Source organism: Thunnus albacares, chromosome 16 (genome assembly GCF_914725855.1).
Source record: "Thunnus albacares chromosome 16, fThuAlb1.1, whole genome shotgun sequence".
In the NCBI taxonomy this organism is placed as follows: domain Eukaryota; kingdom Metazoa; phylum Chordata; class Actinopteri; order Scombriformes; family Scombridae; genus Thunnus; species Thunnus albacares.
Genome location: NC_058121.1, coordinates 24,998,837 through 25,013,312, shown reverse-complemented (window position 1 = coordinate 25,013,312; position 14,476 = coordinate 24,998,837). Strand labels below are relative to the sequence as shown.

Sequence of the window (14,476 nt, the reverse complement as noted above, 5' to 3'; positions counted from 1 at the left end):
ATTCTTGAGTCTTCATCTTGACGATATACATTATAATGTAAAGCAGTGTATCGTCTGCATAGAAGTAAACAAAAAGTAAAAACCATGTTTACAGATTTCTGGATGTCCTGAGCCAATAGATATCAGGACCAATCAAGGCTATTTTTTAATTGATTGATATAAGCTTATCATTTGGAAAATATATCTACTAGTGCAAAAAAGCATGATCAGGACATCCTAATGGGTAATGTTACTACGTTAGGCAATTGGTAATTTTGAACTATTCAGCAATCTGTAACTGATCAGTGTAGGTGGGAGGTGGAAAAAGAAAAAAAGGCAACCTTAAATTACCTGCAGATGCCAAAGAAAGTTTGGCATCTGCCAGAAGAAAAAAATTTCTCTTTCACATATTTATCTGTTTTGTTATGTTGTTTTCAGGCTTCTTTTGAGGATAGCCAAAACACTCTACAGCTCTATAGAAGCTACACATCACCTAGTCACTCCTACCTGCAGATCCAGAAACCCTCCAGACCTCCAGAGGTAATCACGTGGAACATAAGAAACAAAGTACAATCTGTGCCATAAAGTCCTGTCCATGAGCTTTGTGGAAATCAGTGATCTACATAAACTGAAATACTCACTTCACAATATCCTATTTTCTCTTCCTTCAGGTTGGTTCATCCTTCCTGCTGCACATTGAGAGGAATTTTCCAATGACTGAGATTCACTACATGGTAAGTGCCTTCATTTATTTACAATATATTGCATTTAATTAATTTACCCTATTGTTCATTTACAGTTACTTATAGTGTGGAATGAATAAGATATTTCTATATTAGTTAGACTAGATTTGCATGATTTATTTTTACACTGCTGTTCGTACTGTTTCAAACTGTTTTATGTTGTCTAATTTACAACTTGTATAACAAATTGCATATTACATTTGGAAAAATACTGTGTTTTAACTAACTTGTGGTGTTATTATGTCTGTTAGGTTATCTTGGAGTTTTCTGCCCCCCTAGTAGCTACAAATCAATTAATGCAGCAGTATAAAACTATAAAAGAGAAACAGAAACAATCAAGCTTATAGAACAATTAGTAAGCTGGACAGACAGGATATGATACAGTGATGTAAGGTGACCCTCCTTAATCTACCATTTTAAACATAAATTTCAGTGAGGCCTTACGCCTGTTTTCTGTGTGTGAAGGTGAAGTCCAGAGGTCAGATAGTTTCTGCTGGAAAAAGCTCTGGTGATCTAACTCTGGTCCCAGAAATCACCTGGGCTCCTCTCGCCTGCATCATCGTCTACTGTGTGCATCCAAATGGAGAGATCATCAATGACGTGATCCAGCTGCCCATCACCCAAACTTTACAAAACCAGGTGATTTATTGTCTTGAGTGGTTTTGATTTTTGCTTAATTAAAAAAAAAATTGACCCTGTTTAACAACCGACATCATAACAGTATATAAATGACCATTAACCATTAACTAGTGATTAAAAAGATCACAAAAGACAACACAGTCAGGATCTAATTACATTGTGGAGAGAATGTTGGCAATACAACTCTGTTTTCATGGACAACATCGCTAATTAGGGGATCGATTGGAAGGTAAACACATACTCGTCTTTTGAAGCTTTTCCTTTGTCATATGAATTCATGCTGTTGTTTTGATGGCTTAATTTTGAACAGTTTGACAGTGTTTTAGCCAAAAATACAAGGATGTCAACATGTACCACATCTGCAAACCAGTCTTCAAGAGGAACCCCTGATGGCCTCTTTGCCTGATGTAACAGTGTTTTTGCCTCTGTGTGATGTCATGATGATAAACGACTGATCTGCGATCGACAGGTGTCTCTGAGCTGGAGTGAGCTCACGAGGAGGCCGGCTGAAGAGGTCACACTGAAGGTCAAGGTGGCGGAGCCCAGCTCTCTGGTCGGGATCCTGGTGGTTGACAAGGCAACACAGTGGGCGGGGTCACACAATGACATCACCAAGGAGACGGTGAGAACAATTGCTGAGGCAAAGCCTGAACTGTTAAATTTTGTCAAAACCCAAAGTTTTCAAGAGCTTCCTCTTTGCTTTCGTGGAATAGAAAAATAACTTTTTAACTATGCTTATTATTTTTAAATTAATTCGCTACTATTTTGTTTCACACTGAAAGTGAAGCAGCTCGCTGTGACTTCAATCTGACCCTCAGTCAAAGAGATAAATAAAGAGATAAATCTAGGAGCCTTGAGTCACATGTTTACACACATGTTTGTCACATGTCTACTTGATGGTCATATAATGCGCTTTGCCATTTACAACAGTCCATCCTATGAGCTGTGAATACCAGAAGCTTCCATAACTCCCTGCGGCCCTCTCCAGTTTAATATTTTCCGTCAGTGACAGTTTTCCTGCTATATGTCTGCCACCTTCACATTTTTCCCGGAACAACATCCCCTCCAGGTACACCTATGAAACCCTATCAGCCGCCCACACCCCAGTATCAGTTCATTATGAACTGAGGCACCATGAACTGGTTTGTCCCAGCTCAGTCACACAGGTTTTAAACAATAAGTGTTCTTTTTGTGTCCCAGGCTGCTTTGTTGGTCTTTGTGTGATGTGACACTAGCAGATCTGAGGATGTTGGTGTTGCTTTCACAGGTACTGAAGGAGATGGAGGAGTACAGCGTTTCCAAGGCGGACGCCTACTCTGACTTGTTGACAATGGGAGATCCATACTCCATCTTCATGGTCAGCCTCCCCAGAGAGATATCTGTTTTTTCTGTCTCTAAAATGCTGTATGAAGTTCCTTTTTACTCAAGCATTTTCAACTCTTTTTGAACTCTCTGTCTTGCTTTTACTTTTTTTCTGTTTTTGGATATTTTAACTGTAATTTGTAGTGTATTTTCATCATACAGGGTCATTGCTGGTACATAAATATTTGTTGTCTTCATAGACACAATGAGGATGTTACATGCACAGAATATTCCTTTTCCAGACTCCATTTAACATTTTATTCAAGTATTAAATGACAGATACCCCATGTCCTTCATTACTGTATGTCAACTGTATAGTTGTGTCAGAAACCTCTTAAAGTTGTGACCACTTGTTACTCCATTTTCTCTATGACTGAGAAATTAAACAGTATATTCCCTTAAATACAGCGTAGAAATGATGATAATAAATTCCTTCTGCTGCATGCTGAGGAAAGCATTCACAGAAATTATTGTGGTAAGTGGTAAAAGCAGCAGGATGCTCGGATTTATTATAACTTGGTCTTCTTTTTGTAGGTTTATCCATCATTTCTATCAGTAATTTCATGAAATGTTTTAATTTGCTCATAACAGTTTGCAAATGATCTTTGCATGAAATGATATACATGAAACACTGATGTGAGACAAAACAAACAAAAGAAGGCAAAGAAAAAGAAGCTGAAAAAAAATAGAAAAAAGACAAGACATAAATAAAAATAAATAAAAGGTGAGTAAATATGAGTAGATGAATTCATAATAACAGAAATAAAACAGATATTTCAGTAAGATTCAATAAAATAGGTAAGGAAATAAAAGTTTAAACAGGCTACTAAGCAAGATTAAAAAGGGAGGTCTTGAGATGTTTCTGAAAGGAAGTTGCATGTCAGATATTTATGAGTTGTTCCACAGTTTTGGTCTATAATAAGAAAAAGCTGCCTCTCCACACTTATTTGTCTTAACTGCTGGTTCTTTTAGTGCTGTCGTGTTCAGTGACTTCAGGCAGTGGCTACATGTATGGAGGTGCGAAACCATTCAGGGCCTTGTAAACTAGCAATACAATTTTTAAATTCATTCTAAAAGAGACAGGGAGCCAGTGTAAAGATGCTAATATGGGTGTGATGTGCTCTTTTTTTGCATGTTTTAGTTGAACCTGGCAGCTGCATTTTGTACGAGCTGAAGTCTGTTCATTGATTTCTTAAGTCCAGGTAAAGAGCACTTAATAGTCAAGACGAGAGAAAACAAGTGCATGAAGAAATTTCTGGTCTGGCTTCAGCAATATTTTTTAGGTGGAAAAATACCGTCTTGCTATTGTCAAAGTGCTTTCTAAAACTTTAGGCATGATCTATGGTGACACCCTGACATTTAGCTTCTGAGTGAACCTATTTTTTCCAGAGTTTTAAGACCAAATAGAACTCTGTCTTGCTTTGATTCTGCACCAATTACAATGACTTGTGTTTTGTCCTCATTTAATTTCAGTAGTATTTATACTGTTTGGGCTGTTTGGGTTATAAGTGTTCCTGCCAAATGTTGAGTGAAATGTGTTTGCTATCCTCCATGTTTTTGCCCAGATGTGTAATCTCGTGGCGCTGACTGATGCCAGTTTGCACATGTCGGAGCATCGGCTGAGGCCTGAATTTCGTAAGTTTTAAAAATTAATCAAAAATTATTTAACTGTTTTGAATATTCTGACTATGCGATGCTAACATAACTGACACTCATCTTCTCCACAGCAGGGGAGGGAATTCATGCCTTCTCCCTGACAGATAGTCTACATATGGAGCAAGAACAGGAGCCACGAGAGCGCTGGAACTTTCCAGAGACGTGGATTTGGATGGATACCAACACAGGGTGAAACAGCATAAAAACACCAACCCATACAATAATTACCATATTGCTGGTTTTTGAAGATTCACTCTGGACCATTTTGTTTTAAAAGTCAACTTAAAGAGTAGCTAAACAGCAGACAGAAACCCAGTGTTTTATTGCCCTCTCTGGTTGAAAGTTTCTAGCTTGTTTCACCTCTTACCACAGCTGACATCAGTGATTAGATGTGTGCTTTGTTGTACCTGTAAAAACACCCAACAGTGATGTCACTATGTCCTGAAGTACATCTGTACATCAACAAAACAAGATTTTCAGGAAGCATTAAGTTACTCTTTAAGACAGGATATACTGTCTTGGTGAAGTCCAGGGTGTAATTCATTGTTAGAGATTTAGGGGGAAGCACAGTAGCACATATGTTTCAGTATAATGGAGGATGATGTGCTGCCCACATAGTCTATATAAAGACATCAAAGGGTCTGTGACATCACCCAAGGTTTTCTGAGGGGACATTTTTTTGGAGCCGGGAATTTACCACTGGAGCCAGAAAATGCATACTTTGGTAAAGAGAGAGAAGTCTGAGTGGAAATGATGTGCTAGCATACAACCACAACTTGATTCAAGCAGACATCGCCACAATTTCCATTATAAATCTATGCATTTGGAAATGGAACATAACTTTTAAAATGGGAGTAATTAGTGAAATTAGCCACATGGAAAAATGTATTGACTTTGTTTTACTTTTTATGGAGTCAGTAGCTCGTCAAGTTTATAACACTTCAAATCAAATCAGTGGAGTAAAACAGGTAAAACCACTGGTTGGTACTTTAATTACACTGTATTAACTGCAAAATCACACTGTACGCTGATAATACTGATATTTATTCTAATACTTCTTCACCTCAAAACAATTCAAAAACAAGGTTTCAATTTTGCTTCATATATATATATATACAAATCAATTTAAAAACAGGTAACACAACAATTTCCAAAACTGGCATCATACAATATAATGAGGGGATCCAAGATATTACATTATATTCGAGCCAGACATATTTTCAGATCAGTGGCTCCTGAAGGAACAACAGGGATAAAAGACTGTGGCTGAATCAAGCTTTCATTGGGAAGTTTGCCCTCCTGCCTTGCCCCAATTTGTGCTTTTCAGTTTGTGTGCTATGGCACATAATTTGCGGTTTGCTTGTGTTTATACTGCTGTGACGTCCAGATCCAGAAGAAGAACATAAAAACAAAGTTATACTAAAAACCTCTATGTCAGTAAACCAAAAACAGGCAGTTTGCATTAAATCTTGTACCACATTTGACCAGTTGCAGACAATAATATATTTGGGGCGGTTAATTAAGCTGTGGGGAACTGTTTGTTCTCTGCAATCATTTGATCATAAAACTGACATTTTTCTTGTGTAAACACATCAATCATCACATCATTTTGGACACATTGTGGTTTTCTTCTTCTTTTTTTTATAATATTACTTTTTTGCAGTAATTCAGACACACAAGAGATAAAACTGACTGTACCAGACAGCATCACCACTTGGTCAGCCACTGCCTGTGTCATGTCTGAGAACCTCGGTCTGGGCATCGTAGAGCAACCTGTAGAGGTATTTACATCACTTCAATGACTTCCTTCAAAGATAGAATAATACTCAATACTTTGACAAACCTCCCTTTTCCCCATTTTGTCCATGCTTTTTTACATGAATTTTCATATCTATATTTAGTGTTGTTTCAGTATTATTTTACTCCCTTCTCCCTCTATTTCAAGTGTTTTTAACCCTTTAAATTCTTTGCATTATTGTTTTCTGTTGTTGGTATTAGCCTTGTTATTGGCATTGCATGTCGTTTGGTTAGGATGTGTGTAGAGTGTTTTTTTTTTTAGCAGTTTCCATGTGACCTTCCTGCAGCTCACAGTGTTCCAGGATTTCTTCCTTTCCTTGAATCTGCCGGCCTTCATCATCCGAGGAGAGGAGCTTTTGCTGGAGGTCATTCTGTTCAACTACCTCCCACAGGACCTGGACGTGAGCACCTTTCTGCTTCTCTTTACACAGCAGGGATGGATGGACAGAGTGTGCCAAGAAAGTTTAGTTTTCTCCTGGATTCAATGTTGTTAATAAGGCAAAATGTTGGTTGAATGCTGGTGTGATTGAGCACTTAGAGCACCCAGGAACCTACTTGAGCAAAATTCAAAAAATCAGGTGTTTTATTTCAGCACCCTGAGCTTGTGTCACTTCCTGATTCTGTTGCTGTAGTGTTACCAATTCAAGCAAACACTTTAGTGATTTCTATATTCTTATTTTTCCTTATTAAAAATGGAAAAGGGTGGACTGCAGCAGTTCTTTGGTTGCTGTTAATCCATGTGTCATAATGTAGCACATGAAGACAGAATATAAAAGAAGGATAAAAGTGATGTTCCAGGAAATATCTCCTTAAATCGGTCAGTTGAATCTGAGAGTGTGACATATGTCACTGTGTACCAACAGCAGAATATAACAGGTGTTGGATTACAGGTGCAGGTCGTGGAATGAAAGTGGTTCACAGGGTTAGTGGGTTTATTTTAGGTGTCAAGTTGCAATAACCCAATGTGGCATCAGCGGTTGTAACATTTTGTACAACTGTCACACGATAAAGACATGGCCCTGGTCCTCTTTAATCTTTAAGTCCTTCAACACATAAAAGTTTCATAAAAGATCTCATCAAACTCTCAGAGAGCTGTTGTGTTTTAATTTCATATTTGGTTACAACAACATGCTCCTTTTGTTTCCTTCCACACTCTTTGTGTCTGTATAACGTGATCTGGGCGGATTCATTCTGTTGTCTTTGTTGTCAGGTCATGCTGATTGTTGCAGAGAGCGAGACCTTCGAGTTCGTCTTTCCGGACAATGAGGAGCTCTCCATGCCCAGTGTTCGTCATGTGTCTGTGAGGAGCCAGAGCGGAGCGTCCGTCCTCATTCCCATCAAGCCGCTGGTCCTCGGAGAGATCCCCATATCTGTGAAAGCCATGTCGTCGACGGTGGCTTCTGACTTGGTCCGCACGACGGTGCTCGTCAAGGTGCTGTGAGAAAATCACACAGAGAGGGTTGTTATCAGGGAGCTTTAGATAATGAGGTTGCAATGGAGGAGTTGAAAAATTGGACTAAATGATGAACAAATTATAGTCATGTTAATCATCTTGTGACCCCTTTGATTTCATAGAGGTGGTCCTGAGCATGCATGAGAATGCATTAGTGTTTTATGTTGAAATGTTGATTTCCATTAACTCCCATGCTTTTTCTGCTTTTTTTCCCTCTTTTTTTAAATAAGTACATACAAAAACATAAATAGCATGAGGCACAACCCATCCACCACCCCATTCCTCACCACCAACATACATACAGTCAAGACAAAACAAGACAGAAATAAAATGAAATAAATACACCTACACACACAAAAAAAAGAATTTTCGTCCCAAGAAAAATGACACAATAGGTTGTAATATCAGTCGCCCTAAAACAACATATAGTTACATATAGTTACATCCATCCAATGGGCGTAGTAATTGTGACCTGCAGCAGTGGTGCGGTTCGGATGATGTATATATATATATATATATGTGGACAGATTTCATCATTCAGAGGAGGGCTGGATGGAGCCATTAACCCAACAGTGGACTTTGTCACAGCAGACCGCTGTCCGTTTCCTGTTTCCATCTGCAAGTCAGGACAGTTTTATAAAAAGCGGAATTATGATCGTCCCCTAACTTTATGACTAACCTATAATAACCTAAGGTTAGTATCTTTAAACCACACCACATGTTTCTCCAACCTTAACGAAGTGATTATTTTATCCCAAACCATGAGCTTTCTCTAAACTAAAGAAGTGGTTTTTATGCCAAAACCTAACCAGACCTTAACCACAGCATTGTCACATCGTAAAACATCATTATTTCTTAACAGTGATGAGTAACAGATTTGGAAAGCACAGACAAATGATGTTGACCTGCCAATTACTGCCGATAGGGGCGCCAGAGTAGAAAACGCTCCTATGTGTCGTTCTGGAGTCACATGGTCAAACAATGTATTTGGTTGTTTAATTTGGAGGACTTGTTGCAAAAAAAAAAATGGTTTCCAGAGTGATGCGAAATGTCCAATCATGTAACAGCAGTGTAGTGTCCATGGCAACGAATGCAATGAGGTCTGAAGTTGGTCCGGAGATATGCAAGGATGCACTAGTAAAGGTGATAGAGCAGTTCAGATAAACATACTTTGAACCACTCTCACTTGCAGCAGAGTCCAAATCCCATGCTTTTAATTGAAAGTGAGAGAGCTTGTGAGGTGACATGTCAGAGTTTCAACGTCTTGCTAAACAAAACCTAATCGACTGTGAGGTCTGAATCTGTCATCTTCTGTTTATCGGAGCATCTGTCAATCTACTGCTTCTCCAAAACAAACACAAAGCATTTCAGAAAGGAAACTCTTCTAATGCAACCGACTCTCATCTGCTGCTCCACTGTAACCCAAGAAATGTTGATCCTGATTTACAGCTCTGCTTTTCCCAGAAATATTAGTCACCAGGTTTGTTTGTGTGTTGTGTTTCCATTCTTCACGGCTGATTGTGCAGGCTGAAGGCCTTGAACAGTCTTTCTCCACCTCGCTGCTGTTTGAGGTTTCATCCTCGCAGTCGAGCCTTTCCAGAAACATCACATTCACCTTCCCAGCAGATGTTGTGGTGGGCAGCGAGAGGGTTTCAGTGAAAACTGTCGGTATGTAAATACTACAAGGAAAACGTTGAGTCATTACCTACCAGAAAACAGATTCAGCCCGAGGGCATTACCTAAGGTCTTATTCCTGTAAAACAACAGAACAGCAGAGTTCTGTGGAAATCTATTAAAGCTGAATTAGGACTGACTGTGTGTACAATGAATGCAAAAAAAAAAAAAAAAGAAGCGAAATTCAACTCCTTTGCCACCAGCCTGATGATAAGACCATTGAATGTTTCAATTTAGTTTCTAATTTGAGTTTAATTGGTTGTAACAACATAAAAAACAAATAATCTTTTTTTCATTTTCATGTTTCGCACAATAATTTCTTTAATTTGGCCAAAACGTATTTACAAAATTACAACTGTTCCTTCAAGGGACTTATCTGATATGTACAACTTTAACTTAGATTTTTCAGAAGAAAAAATGGATTATACATCAGCCTGTTTAAAGTTTCTGTACAGTATCTCTCAATGAAATTACAGATAATCAATATCAAGTGAAATACTAACTAATTACCTTCAGTTTGTACCCAATTTGGCAGTTCAAGATTACTTCATGTATGGTAAATTATTTCTAAATCTATTAAAAGGCTCATTTCCTTTCCAATAAAGTGCATTACTGATAGAATACTTTTAATTTAATTTATTTAAAGTCCTTTATATAGCCAAAAGTATGTGGACGCCCTTGTTAACATGTCTTTATGGGTCCATATTTTCTTATTTGGGGACTCTTGAGCCTAAAAACAAGTCCACATTAGATTTTCATCGGAGGAAAATCTTTATATCTCTCTTCTATCTGTTGAAAGGTTTAAGTCTGTTGAACTTATAAAATTACCCAACATCACAGGTAGATGTCGTCAGGTGTGGTCTGTCGCACTTGCAAGTTTCTGTCTCATTATTTTAGCATGAAAGCAATTAAACAATTAAGGTTTTCTATCACAATCTCACAACATAATTTTGAGCTAATTTTAAGGTAGTTTGAATAGATTCATGTAAATGAAAGATTATTTTGACAAATATGTGGTTTGTAGAGATGTCAGCCGTAGAGAGGAAATGACAAAAATAAAACAAAACTGTTAGCTGTGGATGTAAACAATCATAATAATAGATGTAGACTTAGAAGTTGTAATGGGTACAAAACTGGACAGACCGTATATCACACATATGGACTCCAGTATGTCAGAAACATGTGCTATACAACATGGATTATAATAACCAGACGTAGTTTCTTTACGTTTTAGGGTCTATAGAAAACATATGTGCAAACAGCGAGCGGTGCAGTTAAAGTTAAGTTAAAGTGGTACTTTTCCATGTAACAAGGTGCTGTGAAGAGTTCAACACGGAACAACATCCAGCAGCACGCTGAGGTCATACTTTCCTGTACGTTCAGGTGTCGAACATGGAAAAATATTCATAACAAGAAGATTCAGTGTTTTACTGAAGTGAAAGGTTAAGTGTTGTGTCAGCAGTGAGGGGGGAAAGTTGTGATGAAGCAGCTGGTTGTACTTCGTCATGTGATCGGCGGAAACATGACCTCATTATTAATCTGCTGCGAAAACAGTGAATCGTCTTTTAATTCGCAGCTTCTCCACCCAGACTGATGCGATGTGTCTGTTTAGGTTGGCTCGGTTAACAGTAAACATTACTCATCACGTCTTATTTGTCTGGTTTCCACGGCGATGAAGGGGACATCCTCGGTCCATCCATCAGCGGCCTGGATTCTCTCATCCAGATGCCTCATGGCTGTGGGGAACAGAACATGATCAATTTTGCACCAAACATCTACGTCCTCCGGTATCTGAGCGCTACCGGACAGGCCAACCAGGACACCACGGATACAGCCACAGCTTACATGATGAAAGGTAGCTTACATCATTCAAATATATCAGATAATGTTCATGAGGTGTTATTAATAACTCTGAATCATCTCTGACGGGAAGGAAAGAGACTCATGATTAGTTAAATCATCACTCAAAAATGTGTTTTGCTTATTGTTACTTGGATGTTTGAGCTTGTCTGTGCAGACTGATGTGCAATGAGGTGGAAAAAATATTATTTTTCTGTGTGTTTATGGTTTTGTTATGATATCATTATTCATGTTAAAAATATCTGTACAAATACAAGAAGAAAAGTGGCTCAAGATTAGTTAAATCTTCACTCAAAAATGTGTTTTGCTTATTGTTACTTGACCCTGATGTTTGACCTTCTCTGTGCTGACTGTTGCACTGAGGTGGACAAAATGTTATTTTTCTCTGTGTTGATGGTTTTGTTTTGACTTCATTACTCATGTTAAAAATATCTGTACAAATACAAACATTAACTCAGGAGATGACATGCATGGTGTGTAACCTCTGCTCGTCAGGATATGAGAGAGAGCTGTCCTACCAGCGAGTCGACGGATCCTTCAGCGCGTTCGGAGACCAGGACTCATCTGGAAGCACCTGGTTTGTTTTCACCGAGGATAATAAATCTGTTTTTTGTGTTTCTGGTTTAAGTTTTCCCACATTTTGTTTTGTTTTTCCCAAGCTCTTCTGAAACATTACTTGTTGATATCAAGTGTCTAATGGCTGTTAGATAATGATGCGTCATGTATGCAGGTGACTTAAAATGCAAACTTTTTTGCAGCCACGTGCAGATGAAGTAATATTTTGTGGAGATTACTCATTTTAAAATTAAACTATCTTACATCAGATTTTTAAGAGCAGCTACTTTATTTCTAATTATCTCAGGATGTCTATGTGTGTCTGTCTCTCCTCTCTGCAGGCTCTCTGCCTTTGTGCTGAGGTGTTTCCTGCAGGCGCAGCCTTTCATCAGCATCGACGCCCATGTGCTGCACAGAGCGGCAGCCTGGTTAGGAGCCCAGCAGGGGGCCGACGGTAGGTTCGAGGAGCCCGGCCGCGTCATCCACACAGAGCTCCAAGGAGGCCTGGACGGCCCCGTTTCCCTCACAGCATATGTCCTCATCGCTCTGCTGGAGGACAATGACATCAGGGTGAGAGGCAATAAACACAGATGGGAAGAAAAATTCACCTTAAAGTCAATATTCTGTTTTTACTTATGACATATAAATAGTATAAAAGACCAAAACTAACAATGTGTTAGTGTGCCTCTTAATACTTTCTGACTTCCCTCCTCTGTCTGTGGCTCTCTGCTCAATGCCCATTGGTTCCTACTGGCAATCTTTTAAAACAGCTCACAAAAATAGAGTTTCATTTAAAAAAAAAAAAAAAAAAAAAAAGGCTCAGCAATTTCCTACAACAGCTGGACGCTGGAGTTTGCGGAAAAATGTTATTCAAAAAGGAGGAAAAAGCTGTTGGGGACAATTTTCATCTGCGGATTAATACAGATTTGGTGTTCCAGTGAGTATTTCTGGCAGCAGGATGGTGAAGGATGATAAATAGCACAATCACTATTGTGCAAGCAAAACTCTGACAGTTTGGTATTTTCTGACATTGAAATTCTTTCTTTGCCCTCTGTGTGATAAGCATAACACAGTATTTCACTGGTTTGGTGATTTTGGAAACAAGAGCAACTAAATACTCGGAGCAAATGTGTAGCAATAACTTAATAATGCTTAAAATGTACATAAACAATTTAAATGAAAGACTCTACAACCATTAGATGCATTTAAATCTGCATAAAAAGACATTTAATGTGGTTAAAGCAGGAATGTTAAAGCTGTTTGCGTTTATCTATATATTAATATGGGTGATTCTTACAGTATCTTTAGTCCATAGCTGATTTACACTGTATACCTCTGGCTGCAAATACAGTCCAGACAGGCTCTGTGCTTCAGCACATTCAATTTAAAAAAAAGTAATGGATACTACATTAAAGTGCCAAGTCTTGTTTGAACCCCTAAACTTTGGGCTCTATGTGTTAAAAGGGCTTCATCTCCCACACAGTTCTGCCTACTCAAATTAAAGCTGAGACTTGGTGCTTTAATGTAGGATCTATTACTTTATCTCAATTGAATGTGCTGAAGCAGGGAGCCTGAAGAAAAAACATGTGCAACTGTCGAAATACTTACTGTTAGCATGTTAACATTTGCTAATTAGCACTAAACACAAAGTACAGCTGAGGTTGATGGAAATGTCATTAGTTCTGCACGTATTTGGTCATAAACCAAAGTATTGGACATGTTGGACGAGATGATGGTTCTGGAGGAAAAGTTAGAGGATGACCAGAATTTGTTTAATTCATTGTGTGGGGAACATGAATGTTGGGACAAAATGTTATTGTAATCCATCAAATAGTTGTTGTATATTTCAGTCTGGACCAAAGTGGTGGACCGACTGACCGATATTTCCTTCCCGAGAGCCAGAATGGAGTTATCTAACTTGATATTGGCTCTCTGTCTCTTGGATATCTGTTTCCCCCACAGGGATCAATAAACTTTCGTTTTAATGAGCAGTCTGTAAAAATATAAATAGGAAAATCTGGAGAAACTAATGTGTCCAAAGATCTTGCCTCATCGCGCTGTGTCTTTATAATCTGATCTCATAAATGCCATCGAGCTGAACTGATGTCTGAAACGTTGCTGCCCTCTTCTCTGTCTGTCAGGCTGTGTATGGGAGCCAGGTGTCTGCAGCCCTGATGTTCCTGGAGACCCGCCTTGCTCTGGGCATCTCCAGCAACTACAGCCTCAGCCTGCTCACCTACGCTCTGGCTCTGTCCGGCAGCTCCAGCGCCAACACGGCACTCAGCGAGCTGATCGGACGAGCTGACATGAGAGGTACGATAACAGCTGTGTGTGTGTGTGTGTGAAACAGGTGAACAACTTTATTTTTGTCTCTGTAGTTTAAAAGAGTTGTTCAACATTTTTGGGAAATACACTTTCTTTCCAAAAGTGAGATAAAAATGTCTGATGTGTATTACAACATGTTCATGTTCATCACAACTTGATATCAATCACAATGATGTCCCCAAACATATTGATCCTTGCTGTTACAGAACAATTACAATTAGTAAAACAATCAGAGTGATCAAATCAATGAAAACTAGGGTTTCTGTTTGTTTGTTTGGCTCTATCAATACACAAGAATGTCCCAAAAACATGATTTTTATACCCCTGGAACACTGACAATCTCCTGTATCCATTCATATGTGGATATTTGTTGTGTATTGAAATCTTCTGGACATAAAGAAAACAAAAAATTACAACATTTTTCTTTTCTATA

The 14,476-nt window shown here is 38.6% G+C and overlaps 1 protein-coding gene across 1 annotated transcript in view; it reads left to right on the top strand.

The window, feature by feature from the left end:
• Positions 1 to 14,476, top strand: part of cd109 (CD109 molecule) — a 34,424-nt gene that overhangs the window by 11,180 nt on the left and 8,768 nt on the right. The window contains exons 12-26 of the mRNA XM_044329985.1: positions 418 to 519; positions 651 to 713; positions 1,188 to 1,361; positions 1,831 to 1,983; positions 2,629 to 2,718; positions 4,289 to 4,358; positions 4,451 to 4,568; positions 6,043 to 6,160; positions 6,464 to 6,577; positions 7,387 to 7,608; positions 9,156 to 9,297; positions 10,982 to 11,158; positions 11,659 to 11,740; positions 12,060 to 12,288; positions 13,860 to 14,031. Coding sequence (XP_044185920.1) covers positions 418 to 519; positions 651 to 713; positions 1,188 to 1,361; positions 1,831 to 1,983; positions 2,629 to 2,718; positions 4,289 to 4,358; positions 4,451 to 4,568; positions 6,043 to 6,160; positions 6,464 to 6,577; positions 7,387 to 7,608; positions 9,156 to 9,297; positions 10,982 to 11,158; positions 11,659 to 11,740; positions 12,060 to 12,288; positions 13,860 to 14,031 — 2,026 coding nt within the window. The remainder of the gene's footprint in view (positions 1 to 417; positions 520 to 650; positions 714 to 1,187; positions 1,362 to 1,830; positions 1,984 to 2,628; positions 2,719 to 4,288; positions 4,359 to 4,450; positions 4,569 to 6,042; positions 6,161 to 6,463; positions 6,578 to 7,386; positions 7,609 to 9,155; positions 9,298 to 10,981; positions 11,159 to 11,658; positions 11,741 to 12,059; positions 12,289 to 13,859; positions 14,032 to 14,476) is intronic.